We start from the raw sequence: 21562 nt of genomic DNA on the forward strand, positions 1-21562 counted from the left end.
TCTGTTCATCTTTTCTCTCATGTGTTCCTCTTTCTGTCTTTGTCTTCTCCTCACTTCTTCCCTACATTTTCTGGTTTCTGGTCTCAAGACAAAGAGGTTGTTTGATCTAGTAATCCAACACTGGATCAGACAACCCATGGTTACAGGATCCAGCATTACATCTGTGCTTTATTAACCCACACTGGACCAGAGATTTTTAGATCCTGATTTATTTTTTCTTGATTTACCTCTTTGATCAAGGAAATGGTAAAACTCAGATTTTGGTTTACGTTTTGTCCGGACAACAGCCCAAAATTCAAAAGTGAACAGTAGAATACAAAAAAAGAGACTTGAATAATGACAGTCTGAATTGTTAATTAATTAAATCAATTAATTAAATCAGCTCTTTTCACCTGTGATTGTTCTGTTCTGTTCTGCTGTGGTGGAGTAGTTGTGGATGTCGGCAGGTGGAGCTCCATGCTCTCCCATTCAAACCTTCAGGAGGGTCCAGGACACCCTCAGAGAAACACACTGATTCACAAACACACACACACACACACACACGCACACACGCACGCGCACACGGCTGTCAGGCGTGTCAGAGAAGCGCTCGAGCCGCTGTGAGTTGAGAGCCAGCGCGCGCGCTGTAGTCGGTGTGTTACCGTCAGCGGGACCGGACAGACTTGTGCGCGTTAGTTGGTGTCGGTTGGCTGCTTGGTGCGGTTGCTTTTTTGTTTGTTTCCTGGCTTCTGTTTAAAATGCGGTTCTGACAGAAGCCGGGCTGCGGGCGCCGCCGGCTCCTCCTGACCGAAAAATGAAGCGTCTCTGTCGGAGGCTGGCGGTGGCCGTGGCGGTGCTGGTGTGGCTGGGCGCGCTGGTTTACCTGCTGGTGCTGAGCCGGAGGAAGCTGCCGGAGCTCGGTACCGGAGCAGGAGCAGGGGGAGGAGGAGGAGGAGTAGCAGCAGGAGGCGGAGAGACAGCGTACAACCAGGTGAAGTAGAAACACCACCACTTTGTCCTGATGTCCCCGCAGAGAGTTCACAGCTGTCATTAGACTAATGTCCTGTAGTTAAGTGCGCCAATAACGACTTCATAGTGACATTAACGTTTGTCTTTTGGATGTTTGATGGCGTTTACACGCCTGCTACTGTCTGTGAGGTCCGTGCAGCTTTCTCCCAAACCCGTGGGATAGTTTGACATTCAGAAAGTTTGAGTAGAAATACCACACTGGAAGTAAAGTAAAACTCCTGCCACACTAAACCAATTAGTTAGTTAATTAGTTTGAACTGCAGGGATCCTTCTGCAGACTTTTCATGTTTTGATGATTGATTCTTAATATGTATGAAGTTACCAGAGACTCTACTGTTGTGCATGTTGCTCACTTTAAATTCTGCTGTAATAAATGCAATGTAACCTTAATGTATCATCGGTAACACCTGTGTTCACCCTCATATCTCACGGCAAAATGGCTGCTTCAGCGAGTAGTGCAATATTTGTCTCACAAAACACCAATAAAACGTGAGAGCTCCATGCAGGTAAATGAGTTAATTCCTCTTCTGTCAGCTCCCAATGCAAACTAAAGGAAATCAACTATGTTGCAAGTTTAAAACTTCATTTTTTTATATTTGGTATCAGAAAGTTCTTAGACCATCACAGGCTATTCCTATTTAATCCTACAATATTCCTGTCTCTGTACATGATGATTTAATACTCGGCTTGCTTTTTATTTCCTCTGATAATACTATGCATGCTTTTCCTATAACGCTCTAATAATATGCCCATACATTCACTATAGGGGCTTCCATAATTGTATAAAATCATTATCAGATTGTTATGGCTCCTTTGAAGATAATTAGGTTCATTTTCGACCCAGCTTCACATCTGCGCCCAGCGCGCACTGCAGGATGTCTGTTATGCAGAAGAGCCGCAGCATGTTAACTGGCTGCTGGGATAAATTGTATTGATCCATCCTCTCCTGCCTTGTTTTATTGAACTACGAGCACACACACACACATGCACACATGAACTAGACACATTTTCAAGAAGTGCTCCTCTCTGTGAATATTGTGAGATGAGAGGACATAAAAATATAAAGTAATATAAACTCTACTTAATTTGCATTACAGAGACTCTGTGTGCTTATAAGAATATTGGATGAATATAATAGGAATCCATAAAGTCGGTCTTTGCAACTAGAGACATTATTAGCCCGTCTAAGAATGTGATTTTTTAGTGCATGAGATTTCACTTCAGCTGCACAGTGAAGGTGAAGGTTAGCAGTGTGTTCTTCTGCCGCTCATCTGAGTAATGAAACTTGTCCCAGAATCCAAATTTATTGCTTTATTTGTGCGTCCCTCTGCACTAAAGGCAGAATCCATCCAGCTCAGTGTACTTTAATGGCATAAATTTAATGAGTGTTTCAGAGGCATCACGACAAAAGATTTTTAGATTGAAAGGACATCGAATCAGTGTGTGTGTGTGTGTGTGTGTGAGGGCTGCTGCATATTCAGCTCCTCCACCACACACCGAGACTCAGCAGTCTGTGTCAAGGTGACAAGTAGTTTATGTAGAGACAACAGAAATACATAAACGCTGCAAAGAGCTGCATATAAAATCTGATAGCTCTCCACTCAGCTCTTTGTGTACCTTGTTGTATATATATATATATATGTATGTTGGTGTATCACAAGATCATTTGTTCGATTGATCAGCAGCATGTTTTAGCCTCTGACCTCCCTGAGCTCCTTGTTACGGGATGCAGTTGATCTACCGTAAGAACTGAAACTTACTCGTGTTTGTCTCAGTGTGAGTCGTTTTGGATCTGAGTGTCCGTTAAATGGATGAAATGTAAAAAATGCAAATGCACATCAGTGACTGAATGAAAGCTTTTAGAGTGCACCGCGTAAACACATCACTGTGTAAGATCACCTGCAGTCAAAGGCATGTTTTTGTGTTTGCTGCGGTTGTAGAGCTACAGTCAAAACAGATCTGTAACATGTCTGAATGACGACTGTTTTCCTCCATAAGGTCGACATTCGTTGTTTTGAGTGAAATGTTTCAGTATTAGTATCAGACTGATTGCCATGACATTTGGTCCACGCATTCCCGTCCCCCTCAGGATGAATTATAATCACCTGTGTGTTGTGAGCATAGTATTTAATGCAAACCACTGCTGTGCTGATTTCTTTCTTTTCACTTTTGATACTAAGAGGTATGTACTGTCTGCGTGTAACTGCGACACACTGCTTCATCAAAACATTGCTCACTGACCCTCTTGCTTGCACAGTGTGTTTTCTGAAATTTGAAGTAAAAAAAACGTAACGTTACTTTGGACGTTAGTGATGAGCGGATTGCAAAAAAAACGTAGTTTAAAAGTGAAATCTGTGGATTGCGGATGGTTTGTTTGGGTGAAACTGAGCGAAGCGTCTCCTCATTAAGAGAGATACTGCACACATTTTTACACATGAGACAGCATAAACCTCATTGATTATTTAAATCTCCCGACACACCAATACTACAGACGTGGACATGTTTTAAATGACTCAAAGCAGTATCTCTCATTATTAAACCATGCAGAAGAACATCCTGGTATTTTTGGCATAATGCATTATGACAACACGAGCGAGGCTGAAACACTGACGGTAGATATACAGCTGCTACATACATACTGGATCTAATAACTCCTGGAGAGTAGCTGGGCAGACAGGTGATGTTTAGGAGCATGAACCTCTGCAGTGCCTTTAATGGACAGGTAACAAAGAGAAGTGAGAAAGTTTAGACAGAGCTAAAGTTTAAAATGATGATCAAAACTATTAGTTGGAGCTTGATTTAAGAAGAAATGCCCTCAATATAAAATATTCATTTCCAAAGTGATTGCCATTTTGGAGAAACTCTGCATGATTTGTGAAAAATAGAAAATCCAGTCAGTAAAAATAAAAGTATGGTAATTATGTGTCAACAAAGCTCTTAAGACTTCAACAATTGTTAAAGAAGAGCCACACTTTGTCTTCATTTTGTGTGAGTAGGAGGTGTTGTTCAAATGGTGGATAATTCAGGCATTGAAGCTTAATCTGCTGTTGCTCTCATTGTAAGTTGACTGGATAAGATCCTCGGCTAAACGCCTCAGATATGAAATTTGAAATGTAATTAAAGTACTTCAGTAGAAGGGGCAGAAACAGCTGCAGCCACTTAGCTGATCAGGAGAAGAAGAAAAAGTCTTGCGTGTCTTGTGTCGTCTTGTTCTGCGAGATGTGAGCCTACAAGCAACGAGAGAGAATCTGTGTTCATTCAGCAGGCCAATCAGTGTGTGTGTGTGTGTGTGTGTGTGTGTGTGTGTGTGTGAGAGTGTATCATCTTCAAGTCAGGACGCACATGCAGTAACACACCTCGGCTAATACCTGTGCCAGATACAGAGCTGCCAACTTAATCCCACAGTTTTTCACAGCCAGTGTAAAACTGTGGGATCTGTCAGCAGCTACACACCGCCTCGTATCATCATTACCACGAACACAGTCTGTTCCTACAATGACAAAGAAAGAAATCAAATGCTATATTATTCAGGGATGAGTTAAAACGGGACCAAAAGTTTCTCTAAGCTGAAACTGATGCTACACTCTTTCTGTGTCTACATAGCTTTGACAGTCTGCATGACGACGATGATGATGATGATGATGATGATAATGATGATGACATAATCCACTGTAGCTCCCAAGTGCTTGTTTGCCGTCTGAATGTATTCTACATAAAAGCAGTCTCCAATGTTGTGTCGTTGAGCAGCAGCAGTCCCAGCTCTTACACGTCGCGGCTAATGAGACTCGGGAACTGAAACGTCGCTCCACATTTTGAAGCCGGGTCCAAAAACCAAAACTGAAACATGGTTCAGGCGGTAACACGCATGTGAAAAGGCTCCTGTGAAAGGCCGGAGCAAAGGACCTTTGTCTTCCAGGTGTGATGAAGCTTAATTATAATTGGATGGTAACACAGGTAATAGTATTTGGAAAAGCGGTGTTTTGATGCAGACACCAGCATATGTTTCTGTGATTATGCATACTTGCATGTAATCAGATGTTTACATGGGCTCTTACCCTCATTATTGGCCTAATTACAGTATAATCACATTATTAATGTGCATGTAAATGCACCCTGTGGTTGTGTTGGACAGCTTGCAGGTGAAGAATACGCCGAGGTGTGTATGCAGCAAATTGTAGCTGAGAAACCCTGAGCGGATACATCTCCAGTATGTTAAAAATAATCAGCAGGTAGTTATTTTTTTCCCCCTCTGAAGGATCCTGTGAAGATATAAGCGACATGAAGAAACGCTCTGAATATATGCAGTGTGTTTGTGTGTGAGTGTGTAAGCCAGGGCTGAGGATGTGTGTTAGTTTTGTCAGCAGTACTCATGGCACTGTGCGCTATTCAAATGCTAATGCACAATTCCCATTCCTCACAGGATTAGCCTGCACTCCTGTTTACCTAGCACAACTACTTCCTGTACAACTCCAGTTTGCACACACACACACACACATACACACACATGCACGCACCCACACACACATAGAAACGCTTATATGCAGGATCACACCCTCATCTGCATACGCACACAAGAAAAATTGTATTTCTAACACGGAGGTGAGAACACACACACAGACACACACACACACACACACACACACACACACACACACACACACACACACACACACACACACACACACACACACACACACAGCCTTTGAAGCAGCATGGTTGTAGTGTGCCTGTGTCCTCAGGCAGGTTGGCAGGGGATCTTTTATGAAGTTTCTGCCTTCAGAAGTCCAAACATGAGAGGAAACAATCTGTTGGTTGGTTGAATACTGAAGGACACTCTGCCTGTGTGTGTGTGTGTGTGTGTGTGTGTGTGTGTCTCTGTAACGGATGAATGTCGACCGTCCCAGGGCAGCGTTTGATCAGATTTCAACAGGATGTGCTGTGACGGATCAGACAGAGATGATGTGAAACCACACAAACAGAAGTGTTTTTTTTATTCTTGTATTTGTTCTCGGTCAACATCAAATTCTTGGTTCACACCTGTGGTCGTATGAGGATGAATCCCATTGTTGACGGTTGTTCCTAATTAGCATAGGTAAATGCCCATAAAAGAGCTTCAGACTGCAGGGACGTGTGCACACAGAAATTCAAAAGAAAAGTTGAGACAGAAGTCAAACGAGGATCTAAAGATGGTGGAGCACCAGACTTCAAACACGAGAAAAACCTAAGTAGCTCTGAAATGGCGGTGCTGCTGCGGGAAGTGAACCTCAGTGGTGGATATTAAATAAGAAAATAAAAAAAAAGGAATGCTGTCACTCATTGAGTGAAGCTGTATTCAGAGGTGATGGGGAAAAAAGGTTCAATCTCTAATCAAAGGCCAAATAAAATATTGCCAAACACAGAAGAGAGATGCTGACCACATGAGAGGGAAAGGCTTGGCCATAGTTATTTGAGCTGGACCAGCACATCAAGACCATTATTGGAGAGACGGCACTCTCGGGTGCCATCAGTTGAGCATTCGGACACAGACCGCGTCAGCGGTTTGATCTCCTGTCTCAGAATCAGGAGGTGAGCTCGTTTAATACAATTTGAAGGTACATTAATCTTTAGAGCTGAAACCATGGACACATTTAACATGTAAACACCAGTGTGTGTGTGTGTGTGTGTGTGTTCTCTTCCTCTCATGTGTACAAAAAGTGTTACCTTCAACTGCTTTTGCAGTATAGACCAAACATTCATATTTAAAAGACCAAAAATAATAATAATTTAGATACAGAGGAGCTCCTGAACCTGGCACCTCACGGCTAGTACTGCAGCAATACCTCCGTGTGTGTGTGTGTGTGTGTGTGTGTGTGTGTGTGTGTGTGTATGCACGTCCTGTTCAGCTGACCCACATCTGATCTCGAATGAGGTCCTGGACAACCAAAACAAACCGGCTCAAATGCTGACACAGAAAGCCACAATGTCAGAGACGCTTTATGAAACGAACACACATTTAGAAAAATATAGAGGCATCGTCATGAACTGAGATTGTTTCATAACCAGTTAAAAACTCTTGTAGTACACGGTGTCAGGGTTAAACTAACTAATCTTAACTAACTAAACTGGGTGGTGGTGGTTTCCCTCTCTAACTCTGAGGTGGAAGGACGGATGCGGTTGGTCGGGTTAGTGCACATTTTCACATTCATGCTACAGGTTCAGGCCTGTGCTGGTTTATGAAGTATTTCTGCTAAATATGATATTTTACAAGAGACACACTGACTAATACATACTGAGGATCCTCGTCTCACTTCATGTCTCCACACAGACAACGGAAAGAGTTGAACAACTTGCTGTGACTTGCCAGCTAGTATTAGCATCTGTGTGTTAGATCCATATTCATGCAGAATATAAAGGGTAAGATATGTAAGTGTGAATATGTATCAGTCCCCTCTCTGTCAGGGTCTGTTCTTTGTGTATTTAGCTTGGAGAATATTTTTGATCCAGCATTTTCCCATTGTGTTCTTCTCATATCAGAGGAAATTAGTTGCTTTCTGCTCATTAAGGACTCGCTTGTTATTCATCAGTGATTGCTGAAGTGTGTTCTGTCAGTTGGTGATCTCATGGTAACCTCCGTGATTATCCTCCGGAGGCGATATGGACCAAAAGTCATACCTCGATATTTTTTAGCTGAATGGTGATACTCGATATTTTTTCCATGGCCGGATAATTTCATAAGTCTATTATTAATGGCCCGCCGGTAAATCGCACTCCCACCACTCATACTACAGATCAAACAAATCTAGCGACTTTTTCTGGAGTTATTGGAGACTCTGACGAGCAGAGGGAGACCTGGACAGAGGGAGGGCAGAAATAAAAGCCAACTGGCGGCTCAAGGGAACAAATGTATAGACATTTTAATGCAAAATAAACTATATCGATATAAATGATATGGTCTCGTGCTATATCGCGTTTGAAAATGTATCCACATAGATTAAAATATCGATATATCGCCCAGCCCTAATGCAGTCTGTGCTGAGGATGTGCAGATTTTGTCTGGGAGTAATGTAATTAAAATATTTCAGGCAGGCTCGTGGCAGCTGTCAGGCTCAGACCTGGATGAATTGGGGGTTGATGAAGATTTCCCATAGATAAAATCCAGCTTAAAATTCATGTTTACATTAGGATAAAGTCATGTAGTCTGTCTAATCTCTTTTTCTATATTTTCATGCCTGTGTGACTGAGACTCATACAGGGTGACATATAGAGATCATACATTACAAGGAGTTACAGTATGTCTAAAATACAGCCGCACATGTGGACGTTTTCTTCACTCTTGGATTTTTATTATAACTTTCTTTGTAGCTGGATCTCTTTTTCCATTTCTTAGTTTGGGTCTCAGTTTCTCGAGGAAACAAGATCGATGCTCCAATCTGTGTGCTCGCCTGGTGTATCACAACGCCCAATCGCTCCACAATGTCACAAGACAAACACACACGCACTCACAATACCCCACACGCACATTCACACACTCTCTTCATGCACACACACAGTTGAAATTATTCATTTCCCCGTCATATGAAATGCAGTTATTGTTCCTTTCTCGTTCTCTCTTCCTATCAGGAGGTATTCACATGGACAAGAGGAGAGGGAAATGAGTTTTCAGAGCAGCTATAACCAGCGCCGAGGGAGGGAATAATAATAATAATGTTTTATACAAGGCTCTCTGTACAGCAGGGCCCACAGGTTGACTAACTAGACTGGCCTCTGGCATCGGGGGCCTCATTTGTGAAACACTCTGGGGAAATGAACCGTCCATGGTTCAACAGCTACACAAAAGTCACCTGCCAGGTTCGCTCTTATGGCAGCCAGAGTACATCGGCTTAGAAGATGCAAAAAAATAAATCACCTGTTTAGTTACAATATGTGCAAATGAGAGCTGAAAGGACAGCAGCATTTAAAACTGTATAAAAAGGTTAAATTAAAAAAACTTAAATTTAAACGTCCAGTGTGTCAGATTGACACTGTTAGGACTTTTTGAAATATTTCGTAGCCACTGTAGTTTCTCCTTTGCCCTCTAGGAAGGAGAGGGTGGGGCGAGAGCCAGGTGATCTACATAATATATTAATATACCGTATTTTTCGGACTATAGAGCGCACCTGAATATAAGCCGCACCCACTAAGTAAAAAAAAAAAAAAAAAGCCGCACCAGACTATAAGCCGCCGATATCCAGGTTAAGAAATTAGATATTTACCGGATACACAGAAAGATTTTGTACCGTAAATATTCCCGCTGCTGTCTCCAACGTCTCACCATGGATTCATTAACGCAGATCGACGGCCTTCAACTTCAAAGCTGCATCATACGAACTTCTTCGTGTGCTTTCCATGATGAGGGGGAGAGGGTGTGAAAATAATTCGCTGTTAATAATTCGTCGTGCGTGTTGTGTTGCACGTGCTAAATATAAACTAGCGTGTTCTTCTTTGCACTGACTTCCCGTCTGTCTCGTTTTTGCACTTCCCATTAGAGCGCCCCCTGGCGGCTGAAGAAAAATCTATAGAAAGCCGCATCTTTGTATAAGCCGCATGGTTCAAAGCGTGGGGAAAAAAGTAAATACGGTATCTACCTAATATAATATACACACATTATGCGCTAAGCACATAATAGATAACAGAAAATGATTTTATTTCACTCTCTCGTTCAGCTGTCACTGTCTTTATGTTACATTTCTTAGAGACTGCTCTGCAGAACATATCAGCTGTGGTTGGCGCACAGTTTGAGTTCAGTCAGTCTGAATGCAGCTGAAGCAGTTTATGTAGAGAGCAAAGGAAGCAGAGCGCTGTGACTGAAGAACAATCGTGTGACAGCGTTCATATGAACATATCTGTTTCTAAAGATCATCTTATCATTCTGTGGACTGCACAGGAAGTCCGGATATCCGCTGGTTACAACAGACGCATCAAAACATTGCCATTGGCCCCAGACGCTAAATTGTTGTCAGATGGAGTTTGGAGCTTATGATGTGATTGTTTCAGTTTTTCACTCTCAGGTAACCTGGGGAACCAAGTTTTAATATTTCATTTGTTTACTTTTGAAACTCTGCTTTCCCGAGTGCTGCACATTTTATTTCTCTGTTTAAACATGGCAGACAAACATAACAGATGTACAGAGTATCAGGCTGACGTGTTTGCAGCCCCGGTCCCTGTTGAAGCCATTACAGAGAAGCACCCTGTAATCTGACTCACAGGTCGGAGGTTACCAGACAGCAGGCAGAGCTAAACGTTGTGCGTACTGAGGCGAGGACAGATAAGTAAGTGAGGAGTGACTGACTGATTCACACTGATTCTGCCTCTGATATTACACACAGACAGGCAATTTGCAATCACGGCGCCCTTCCTGCATTAAGAGGCATGTTTCTCACAAAAGCACCAGAAAGTGTGTTTTGCATTTCCCCCCTCCTCGCCGCGTCCTCCTCCTTTATAAATGATTCACACGATTCAGAAACAAAACAGCAAGAATCAGCATAAATGGGATTTTTTTTTTAAGTTGAGGATGCAGCATAATCAAGCATCTTTGACTGCAAAATTATCCAAGTATACTGTGTGTGTGTGTGTGTCTTTCTCACACACACACACACAGATAAACAGGCGTGGAAGGACTGAAAGCAACTGATAAGTGTAGCCTCAGGATGGCGACATCCAGTGTCAGTGAATCACAGCACTGTACGTCACGACATATCGTGCATATTTCATTTATATTCTATTGATATCAGCAGAGATGTATAGTAACGAAGTGGAACTACTTAAGTACTGTACTTAAGTACTAAAATGCAGTATCTGTACTTTTTTGGAGTATTATTTTTTCCCCCAACTTCTACTTTTACTGCACTACATATTTTTGATGAATTTAATACTTTTACTCCGATACATTTTTCATGTGCTGAATCGTTACTCGTTACTACTGTAGTGTCCAGCCGGACACGTGATGAATGACGAGGCGTTATTCAACAAACCTGCATTTATTGCGGAACGGTTTGGTTACAGGACTCGGTTAAGTGCGCCGTACGTCATACACCTGACACCCAGGTGCGCTCTCTCTTACCTGCTCCCCCGCCCCCTCGCTCTTGCATTCATTCAGACGCATTCACAGACCATGGGAAATCACAGAACTCTACCATGAACATTGTAACACTGTAACATTAGAAGTTGTGCCTTAATAAATATTTAAATTATATAAACAACAGTACTTGTACTTGTACTTTTACTTGTACTTTTACTTTCAGTACTTGAGTAGCAATTTTTAACATACTTCTACTTGCAATACTTCATTACAAATTTTTTTGAATACTTTAGTACTTTTACTTAAGTATGGTGTTTAAAGAACACTTCAACTTCTACTCAAGTCAGTTTTTTGATATAGCACTTGTACTTCTACTCCACTCCTTTACTCCAGTACTTTATACATCTCTGGATATCAGAGTCAGTCTGTGTGCTGCTTTGTGATGTACTACATATATTGTGTTTGTGTGCCTTCACGCTATAAAGAAATCACTAAATAAAGTTAGAATGTTGAGTTTTTGTACAGTAATCAGTGAGGCCCGTCCATCCATCACTGAAGCATCAGAATCACTCAGACTGGATCAAACAGGAGTCACAGCTGAACTATAGCAGCGGAGGTGACAGAGCCTTTGATTTAATATACCGTAGATCAGAGATGTATAAAGTACTGGAGTAAAGGAGTGTGGAGTAGAAGTACAAGTGCTATATCAAAAAACTGACTTGAGTAGAAGTTGAAGTGTTCTTTAAACACCATACTTAAGTAAAAGTACTAAAGTATTCAAAATGTTTTGTACTTAAGTATTGCAAGTAGAAGTATGTAAAAAATTGCTACTCAAGTACTGAAAGTAAAAGTACAAGTAAAAGTACAATTACAAGTACAAGTACTGTTGTTTATATTATTTCAAATATTTATTAAGGCACAACTTCTAATGTTACAGTGTTACAATGTTCATGGTAGAGTTCTATGATTTCCCATGGTCTGTGAATGCGTCTGAATGAATGCGAGAGTGAGGGGGCGGGGCAGCAGGTGAGAGAGCGCGCGCCTGGGTGAGTCAGGTGTATGAAGTACGGCGCACGAGCGAGGTTGATGTGTGACACCGGGACTGTTGTGTTGTTTTTTTGGCGTGCTTACGGCCGACACTACAATAGTAACGAGTAACGATTCAGCACATGAAAAATGTATCGGAGTAAAAGTATTACATTCATCAAAAATATGTAGTGCAGTAAAAGTAGAAGTTGGGGAAAAAAATAATACTCCAAAAAAGTACAGATACTGCATTTTAGTACTTAAGTACAGTACTTAAGTAGTTCCACTTCGTTACTATACATCTCTGCCGTAGATACATTTGGAATCATTTGATTGATCATTGAACATTTAGTAAACACAGGCAGTATACACGTGAGAACCCTTTGACCAGTTTGTGAGCAGGATGAATTCAAAGACTGCCGACTGAGTTTGTTTACCACAGTCCCAGGGTCAGTGTCAGCCGCACAGAGACAGTTGGAGGTAGCTGCTAGTGCTGGAGTTACTGTCTGCTGCACACGTCACTTTCTCTGACGAGTTGAGAGGTGTGAGCGGGCAGCAGAGGTGGTGGAGGGACATGCTAAAAAAATATTTGGAAAGATCTATGTCTTCATGCAGAGTTTGGTCTGCTCTGTGGTTCACGATCAATGCAGCCACATCTTCTCACTCTTATTTGTTCAACTTTAAACTCCGAGGTGTGAGGATCTTCATGCACACCTGCAGTCAGAAACATATCCGTAGCTTTCATGATGTAAATGACACTACTACACTGGCAATATGTCTGTGTGGAGGCCAGCTCCATTTAAACAGCCTCTGCTGCCAGCAACCTGGCTACTTTTGTGATTGTCAACATAGTCAAAGGGAGGAAAGGATAACGTGTGTGTGGGAGGTAAAGGGAGTGAGTGTATGAATAGGACTGTCATTGTCTACTGCCATTTGTGTAAGTGTGTGTGTGTGCTGGTGCGAAAATTGTAATTCTCACCTTGATGCATGTAGGATTGAGCCATCAATCTAGTTTATAGAGAGCGGAGGGTAAAGTGAGGATAAAGAGAGCGAGGGAGAAAGATAACAAGGAGAGAGAGAGGGGGGGGGGGGGGGAACCGAGGAGACGAGAGAGAAATGAGAGACAACGGCAGAGACAGAAAATAAGGACAGAAAAGAAAGAATATGAGATCGAGAATAGAGAAGACGAAGAATCCGAGTGACGCTACAAAAGGAGAGCGTGATGCAAGATGAGAACGAAAATGAGAAAGAGGAAGAAAATGGATGAAAGACGCAGAAAAAAAGAGGAAAATGTAGAAATATAGAGAGGGTGGGAGGAAAAGAAAGAGCCAACACACACACACACACACACACACACACAACAAGAACAACAAGAGTGAAGCGACAGGGAGCAAATGAACTGGTTTAAAGCAGACAGAGTACAAGCTGTTTTCACTGTCTCCAGTCATTTGTGCTCAATGTGTCATTTCTCTGCTCAGTGCCAGTTACAGCCGGCTTCTCCTGTCACTGCCTCTGTGTTAGCACAAGCTACTTTCAATACTGCTGCAAGGTGGGCACAAGTGCTGAGGTGAAACGGACAAGAAGACACTTACACACTCACAAAGTTGTGTGTGTTTCTGTTTTCTTAATTGTTTTCCCATTAACTCATAGATAAACCGGATCTTCACAGCTTTGATGTGTCGGCTTTGAAACGTTTCAAATTAATGTCTGCCCGTCTTTCCAAGTTCCAATTGTTCGACTTAGATTTGACGAGTGGTCAGTTCATACTAGAGTTGTCACGATACTAAAATGAGTAACCACGATACTATACCAGACAAAGTATCGCGGTTCCGGGTATTATCGCGATACTGCGGCCTTTTTTTATTATTATTATTTTTATAAACTGCAATGTATTTGTACAAGTTAGTTTGAAACAACGACGTTTGTTTTTAAGCAAAATTAGTGTTGCCACTGACGAAGACGCCACGGCAGACTCGCTGCTCGGGCCCGGTGCTTCTGCCATGGTGAGTGTGTTGTCTCGTGTCTGGGCGAGACAGAACTTAACTTGTTGTTTGTTTGGAAGCGAGTTTCTATCGTGTGGAAACAGCCTATCATATCCCTGGACGTCACCAGTAACAGGCAAACAGCCAATCATTCAGCAGCTGTGTAGTTCGGTTGCGGTTCCATGTTGGTTTGTTTATAAAGGAGTAGCATGCAGTGAGAAGCCGGGAGGAGAGCAGAGGCGGCCGCTATGTAGCGGAGACTGGCACCAGTAGTATAGTAATCCACGGTAGTACCGTCGTGTAAAATTTCTAGTATAGTAGCGACGGTTATGATTTGGCACCGCGGGGTACCGTGTATACTGTGGGTATCGTGCAACTCTAGTTCATACAGGTTATACACAAACTCCCAGATCAGACATCTTATTGAACAGAAGTTCATGACAACAATAACTGAGGGCAGCTGAAATCCAGTTAATGATAACTCATCACATTACTGTAAGATCAATGAAAAAAATCCCAACAAAAGTCAGTTATAAATGTGAAAGTTTACTGATCGCCTCATTAACGTTGGAACAAACGAACACCAAATCCTCTGTTCTCATCTTGTCAGTCAGCTCTCCTTACTGTCATCATTAAACTGCTCACGACTGTAGTGTCCATCAGTCCACTAAGTATTGATGAAAGCAAAACAACAGCAGCAGTGGTGGTGGGCAGGTAATGTAACACTGGTAACGTGGTGAGCCTCTCATCTGCCTCAGTGAAGGAGAAGCTTCAAGACAAAAGCCTGGGAGTAGTCTCCAGTCTTCGTCTTTGTGCCTGACTTGAACTGTCACGTGGTCGCCTCTGCTTTGAAGTTGATTCCACCGCTGCACGACTCGAGCTCCACTCCCCTCAGAAACAAAAGCGTTGCTTCAGATCAGCTTCATCTCCGTATTTCTGTCGATACAGTCGCCATAAACGCCGGCGCGCTTCCTTGCTGTCGGCGTTGTCATTGCTGCTGTTGTTGTTGTTGTTGTTGTTGGGGATAATAGCAGATATATCCTCTCCATTAGCAGTTAATCTCCGTGCCAAGAGAGTGAAGAAAGCAATATTACCAGGAGGATTTAAACGAGCGCTCCTCTATCTTCTACCTCCTCCTCCTCCTCCTGCTCAACTCCCCTCTGAAAACTCAAATCTTTCCTTATTCCTCAGCCACACACACACACACACACACACACACACACACACACACACATACTGTTGTGGCTCTGCTGCTTGTGGCCAATAAAGAAAGGGATTAGATTGAAAGCTCTAAACTCTGCACACACCTCGAACATACATACACAAACATATTTTGCACACACACACACACACACACACACACACACACACACACACACACACACACACACACACACAGTTGCTCTCAAGACATTTAATCATGAATCCTTGTGTGTGTGTGTGTGTCAGTGTGTTTTCACAGAGAGGGCATACTTCTTATATTTAATAGTTTTTATTACTTCTCCTGTTCGTTGTTTGATAGCAACGCACCATGCACACAGTGTGTGTGTGTGTGTGTGTGTGTGTGTGTGTGTGTGTGTCAGTCACTGCGACACGATATTTTATTTCAACTTGTTACCTGGATTGAAATTCATAAATGTATTTTCTTTGAGGGATGCAAAGCAAAGGTGAGAGGAAGTGTGTGCTTTTAGACCTGTGTGTGTCTGTGTGTGTGTGTGTGTGTGTGTGTGTGTGTGTGTGTGTGTGTGTGTGTGGAAGAGGAAGTAAGAGACAGAAAGAAACAGAAGAAAAGAATGAGCATGTTTTATTTGTTGCTTCTCTTAAGTTTGTTTTTATTCATGGAATTTGAAGAAGGTGAATTATTGCTGCTGCTCGCTCTGCAGTGTTTGCCAAGCATCCCCCACCACAACACACACACACACACACACACACACACACACACACACACACATAGATTTGTAGGCATCGATACACACACACGCACACACACACACACTCCAAGGCATTTATATTCACCAGTGAAGGTAGGTTTTGTGGGAGAAGGTGAGGAATTCTGAACAGCTGGGATTGGATAAACAGTTTCCCAGTCTGCTGTCCACTGGGATATATGTATGGATCAGAGAGGCAGAGTGAGGGAGCTGTAATATCCTATGGCAACAACAGCACCTGAATCGTTGATAGGAGCAAGAAAACATTCGGTGTTTGTATTCAGTCGTCACTTCCAGCAGAGGATTCGTGCCCAGTCTCCTTCTGTGTGCAGACGGTGGAGCTGCAAAGCTCCCAAATAATCCAAGTCAAAGCATGAAACTGTCGATGAGTTTCGGCTGGATTTCAGAAGCGACACCGCTCCATTTCACAGACGGCTGTGATCGACTAGTTGCATCAGAGCAGCAGCAACACAGAAGAAAAACAATATTCTATTTAGCAGCCAAGAGAAGAGCAGAGTGGTCACAACCAGCAGTGTCATTATTTGAGTGAATACATGCCAAACCATTACCCATACTTCACTGAGTGTGAACCTTAAGGAGCTGAGTGCTTGTTTTTTTGTGGGTGTTGTTCCAGTATCTGCTCAGCTTGGAGTAGATTATCTGCGTTATGAAAATATCCGATTGACCTGCGAGGGCTGCACGACGAGGTGAGGCAGATATCGGTGGTGAATATCGGACCCCAAAACATAATTTGGCATTTGTTGGTGATTAGAGTTGCAGCTTGTGACTGCTGACGACATGTTCGTGGAAATATTTCAGTGTTGTGTCTCATTTTTGTAACTACTGACTCATTTCAGTAACTCGCTGTTATTGAAGTACTGCTGAGTATATCAGTATTTCAGTAACAGTATTTCAGTGTGCATCAGTGTTCACTCTGAAACGTCTCCTGTGTGTGTGTGTGTGTGTGTGTGTGAAGGGTAAAATGTGCATCTGTACAAGGTAACGTTTTAAATTACCTCCCATCTGTCACCTCATACATATGCATACACACACACACACACCACACACACACACACACACACACACACACACACACACACACAGCCTTGGTTGTTTTCCTCCACAGCCCTGAGCTCAGTTGAACAGAGACAGAAAGCCTCGCAGAGCTGTGAAGAAAAATACTTTAAATTCAAGGAGAATTTCTGGATGTAAGCACCTACAAACATATTCTCCCTCTCTGTGTTTATCTCCTCTCCTGCCGCTCGCTCACACTCGCACACTCTGTGCTTTATGCCGGATGCTTTTATCCCCAGCTCTTTGCTCGACCATGAATATGCGATGTGATCCCTCTTGATCCCTGTGGGGAAATTCTCCGCTTTGCCGCCTCCGCAGAGAGGGTCAAAGGTCAAAGGTTCGGGCTCAGCTACAGAGCAGCCACGTATAGAAACGTATGGAATATGATTTCAAAATATGAAATTGTGAATTTCTACAATTAAATTGGTCATAGCAGACAAAAAGTTTACCCCTGTGTGAGAGAGAGCGCGGGTCACAGCGAGCTCCGTATCATCAGAAAGCAAGGCAGGAAGAACGAGCTGTGTCATGACTGTACCACATCCAAACACTGTTTACACAGCATCACTTAATAAGCAAATATTAAGCTTGTCTGACCATTCATGACTTATGCAGTAATCAGAAAAGTAAACAGACAGTATTTCCCTATGTTCATCATCATTTCCATAGACACCGTGAACACACGAGGCCTCACAGACACTCTGCTAATTCAGTTACTTCTGTTTTTAACTCACGTTTGGTTCTTATTCATAAAAACTGAAAAGTTACGCACTGCACGGCCCTGTGCTCCCATCATTCATTGCACCACTGGTAGATTTCAGGTCCAGTGGAGAGCTCTGTGTCTGTGTGAGATATGATATGGATTTGTGTGTGTGTGTTCATGTTGATAACTCTCAGTGCTGTCAGGACCTGAAGGTTCCTGTGTGCTGTTTGATTTCCACCACGTCTGTGAACTGTAAACATCAGACAGATCAGACTAATAAATGAAAAAGCATCGCCATGGATTGTAATTTTCATCTGATGACACAATAACAAACTCACCGTGTCAGTCTTTGTAATTTCCTGTTGTGTGACTGTGATGTTTGAGTGGCTGCTGACAGAAGACGTGCAGAGGTGGAAAGATCATCAGTCATAAAAAAATAGTTGCAGATTAATTTCCTATCTATGATTTCATCATTGCAGCTCGACATTGAACCCGTGGAAAAGAAAAAGACCAGTATCAGATGTGACGGCTTCAAACACAGATTCATCGTGCTTTTAGTTTCTACTGTCGTGTGACTAATGTTTGAACTGATAAGCAAAAGAAGACATGAAAACTTCAAAGTAACGAAGATCTGCAGAGAATTTTCCTCTGCTCGTGTTCTGATTTCATTCATAACTACATGATATACACTCTTTGATCTCACGTGCATGACTGTGACTGTCGCCGCTACATAACCGAGCTCTCACAAAATATTTCTTTAGAAAGCTCAGTACGTGTGATGTGGTCGTCAGGGTCAAGGTCATTGTCTCTGCTGATCTTTTCTCCTTTTCTGTCATTAAATTCAATTGAGTTATTATTCGAAACTAAATGCTGTTCAATTGGCTATATGTCTTATGTCACTAAAGACTCCAAAAACTCATGTGGCTGTCTTATGAACTGCAGTTTTTAGCACTTGTGTGTTGGGTTCATTTCACAGCCATAGAGGCTCCAGAGTGGAGATGCACTGCGAGCAGGAACAAACCCAAATCCAGAACACTCTTTAAGTTCACTCATGAACTTAAAATGCAGACAAAGTTCTTGCATTATGTACAGCATTATGGTCGTGTGTGTGCGTGTTTAGGTGGTGCTGTGTTTGTCATAGACAGATGTATGAAACAATGTAGAAACCAAACAAGCACAGCTGCTGCAGGTAGAGATCCATACACTGCCTTAATTGATGACTGAGCTGTGTGTGTGTGTGTGTGTGTGTGTGTGTGTGTGTGTGTGTTGAAGGGAGAAGAGGAGCAAGAGGAGAAGGTGTTTGTCTTGGTGTGTGTTTGTGCAGTATCGATGTAGCGATGCTCTCTCCAGACCTGAGCTCAATAAGCCTCGACTTCAAACAAACGGCACCCCACTTTACACGAGGGAGAGGAGAGGAGAGGAGAGGAGAGGAGAGGAGGAGAGAGGGGAGGAGAGGAGAGGAGGAGAGGGGAGGAGAGGAGAGGGGAGGAGGAGAGGAGGAGAGGAGAGGAGGAGAGGAGAGGAGGTAAAAATAAATGAACACAGAGCAGACGAGAGAGAGGTGTGGCAGTGTGAAATAACAGAGGAGAAGAAAGACGGACAGGAGAGGGAGAAAGTGAGGACTGAAACAAAGATGGAGGAGGAGGAACAAGCTCCATGTAGCTGACAGTATTTAAATCTGAAATAAGAAACAATGTTTCACAAACGTTCTGTGCACAGTTCATGTGGTTATTTGAACTACTAGTGGTGCCATGCACCAATGATTTTCACTGTTATTTCATATTTTATACACGACAAGTGTCACTTAGTCAGCTTGTTTGACTCATACGGCCTCAATCCTGAAATTTGACACCTCCTCGAAGTTTGAATCATTTGTACTTTGCCCCAAAACAAATTCCTGCAGACAGCTTCACGCTATTCTGTTGATCGTTGGTAAATATTAATGTACAATGTTCAGATGTTTGGCCAGTCTACTACATGATTTTAGTGCCTGAGATGTTATAAATCTGTAAGTAACAAAACAAAACGTCCAACACTTGCATTCATTATCACACATTAATTATCGTTACCAAAAGATATCAAACATCAAACTTTCGTTATCTCATTATCTCCAGAAGGCGTTAGTTCAAGTGAACTTTGAGTTTTGTGAGTGTCTGTGGAAGACGCGCTCGGTTTCCGCCTGATTAAAGCAGAAAGTGAAGCGCTGATCAATCGTTCGCTCCGACTGCGTCTCCACCGCTTTGGTTCTTCTATAAAGGGCGACGCCACCCCGAGCCGCTCTGATGTTGATCTCCGGATCTAAAGTCTCGATCTGACAAAGCGGTTTTCAGTTTCACAGGATAACAAGAAAGTCAGTTGTGACCTGAAGACATGAAAAGTTTCATACCTCGCCGTGACAGGAAAAACTAATTGGTGAGCTTGTGATAACAGGATGATGTGTGTCTCACTGAGTCATTTTAAGAATCCGTCTTAAATCTGGATGTTTTGTGCAGCGTCTAGCCGCTCTGGACTGTAACCAATCCCAGTGTTTTGTTTGCTTTCAGTCTGCTGGATGTCTCTTATTTGTTTTTGTTGGCTTTTTTGAATTATGGATTCCACTGACAGTCTGCTGCATAATATCTGGATCTGAAAATGCATATTCATGCCCCTCTCATTGCTGCAAAGGATGTTTTGCCTCTTTTGTGTGTCCAAATCTCCGAGAAGAATATTCCGGATTTTAAGCTTGTTTTCCAACTTCATTTACTTCCTTTGGGAACTGAAGTACTCATTCAGAAAAAAGGAAACAGAGGAGAGCTAAAGATCATAATTCCATAATAACATAATAATCTATAATCTTTGCTATAATTTATACTCTGATACCAGCCACCTCCGAGTGTTTCATTTAGCCTGTGATAGATCATTGAAGAGGAAACATGGAATAATAGAGACGTCACATTTGTTTTGCTGCTTCGCAGTCGGTGATACATCACAGTGTAATCGAGGGCTTGACGCGCATGTGTGTGTGTGTTTATGTGTATGTGTGTGAGAGAGAGGTCATTGTTCATATGGTGCACATGAACAGGGGATAATAAAGAGCAAGCACACACTCCATACACACTGCATACATGATTTATGCCTCGGATACAGCAGGTGATTCATCATCCGACTGCAGCACATATTAGGGTTAAGAGACACTGAGAAGGAGAGAGCGAGAGAGCTCGGAGTGTGTGTTTTATCAGGAGTAACAGTAGCAGCACATGGAGCGCTTGATTTGTAATGTGTGTTTTTGCTGAAGCTACACACTGTTCTCAGGGTGTTTTCTTTGTCACGCTGTGCTGCTTCGTCCATGACTCTCCAAACTAACGCACACACACAGAGAAACAGATCAGGACTACAGGCCGGCGTCCACGAGCAGATCGTTCTTCAACTCTGGCAAACTTGTTTGCACATCAACACACTTCTGATGACTCCGCCCGCAGCGTGCTGACCATTAATCTCAGGCTTTGTGCCCTTGAGCAATGCACTAAACCCCAGGTACTCCTGACTCCTGCCTGCCATTGGTGTCTGTGTGTGTGTGTGTGTGTGTGTGTGTGTGTGTGTGTGTGTATTATGAGGGCAGATTTGTCCTGAGAACATTTTTCCCACTTTCAACCAAAGCGATTTACAATTTTTATCTCATCCTCTCTCCTCCACCTTCCTGTTACATCACCTGTCTGCATCCTTTACACCGCTCTCTCTTCTACCTCTGCTGTCAGGAAGTATGGTGTGTGTGTGTGTGTGTGTGTGTGTGTGCGCACGCACATTGCGTGTGTGTGTGTGTGTGCACGCA

The 21562-nt window shown here is 42.7% G+C and overlaps 1 protein-coding gene across 4 annotated transcripts in view; it reads left to right on the plus strand.

The window, feature by feature from the left end:
- galnt14 (UDP-N-acetyl-alpha-D-galactosamine:polypeptide N-acetylgalactosaminyltransferase 14 (GalNAc-T14)) overlaps positions 1-21562 on the plus strand; it is a 137107-nt gene that overhangs the window by 3549 nt on the left and 111996 nt on the right. Inside the window, exon 1 of one of the 4 annotated variants that reach the window (XM_019259145.2) lies at positions 550-970. The exons of the other annotated variants lie outside the window; for them this stretch is intronic. Coding sequence (XP_019114690.1) covers positions 794-970 — 177 coding nt within the window. The 5' untranslated portion in view covers positions 550-793. Of the gene's footprint in view, positions 1-549; positions 971-21562 lie in introns of those variants that run through there. 4 annotated transcript variants of the gene reach the window in all.

This window comes from Larimichthys crocea, chromosome XI, assembly GCF_000972845.2.
Source record: "Larimichthys crocea isolate SSNF chromosome XI, L_crocea_2.0, whole genome shotgun sequence".
NCBI classification, from domain to species: domain Eukaryota; kingdom Metazoa; phylum Chordata; class Actinopteri; family Sciaenidae; genus Larimichthys; species Larimichthys crocea.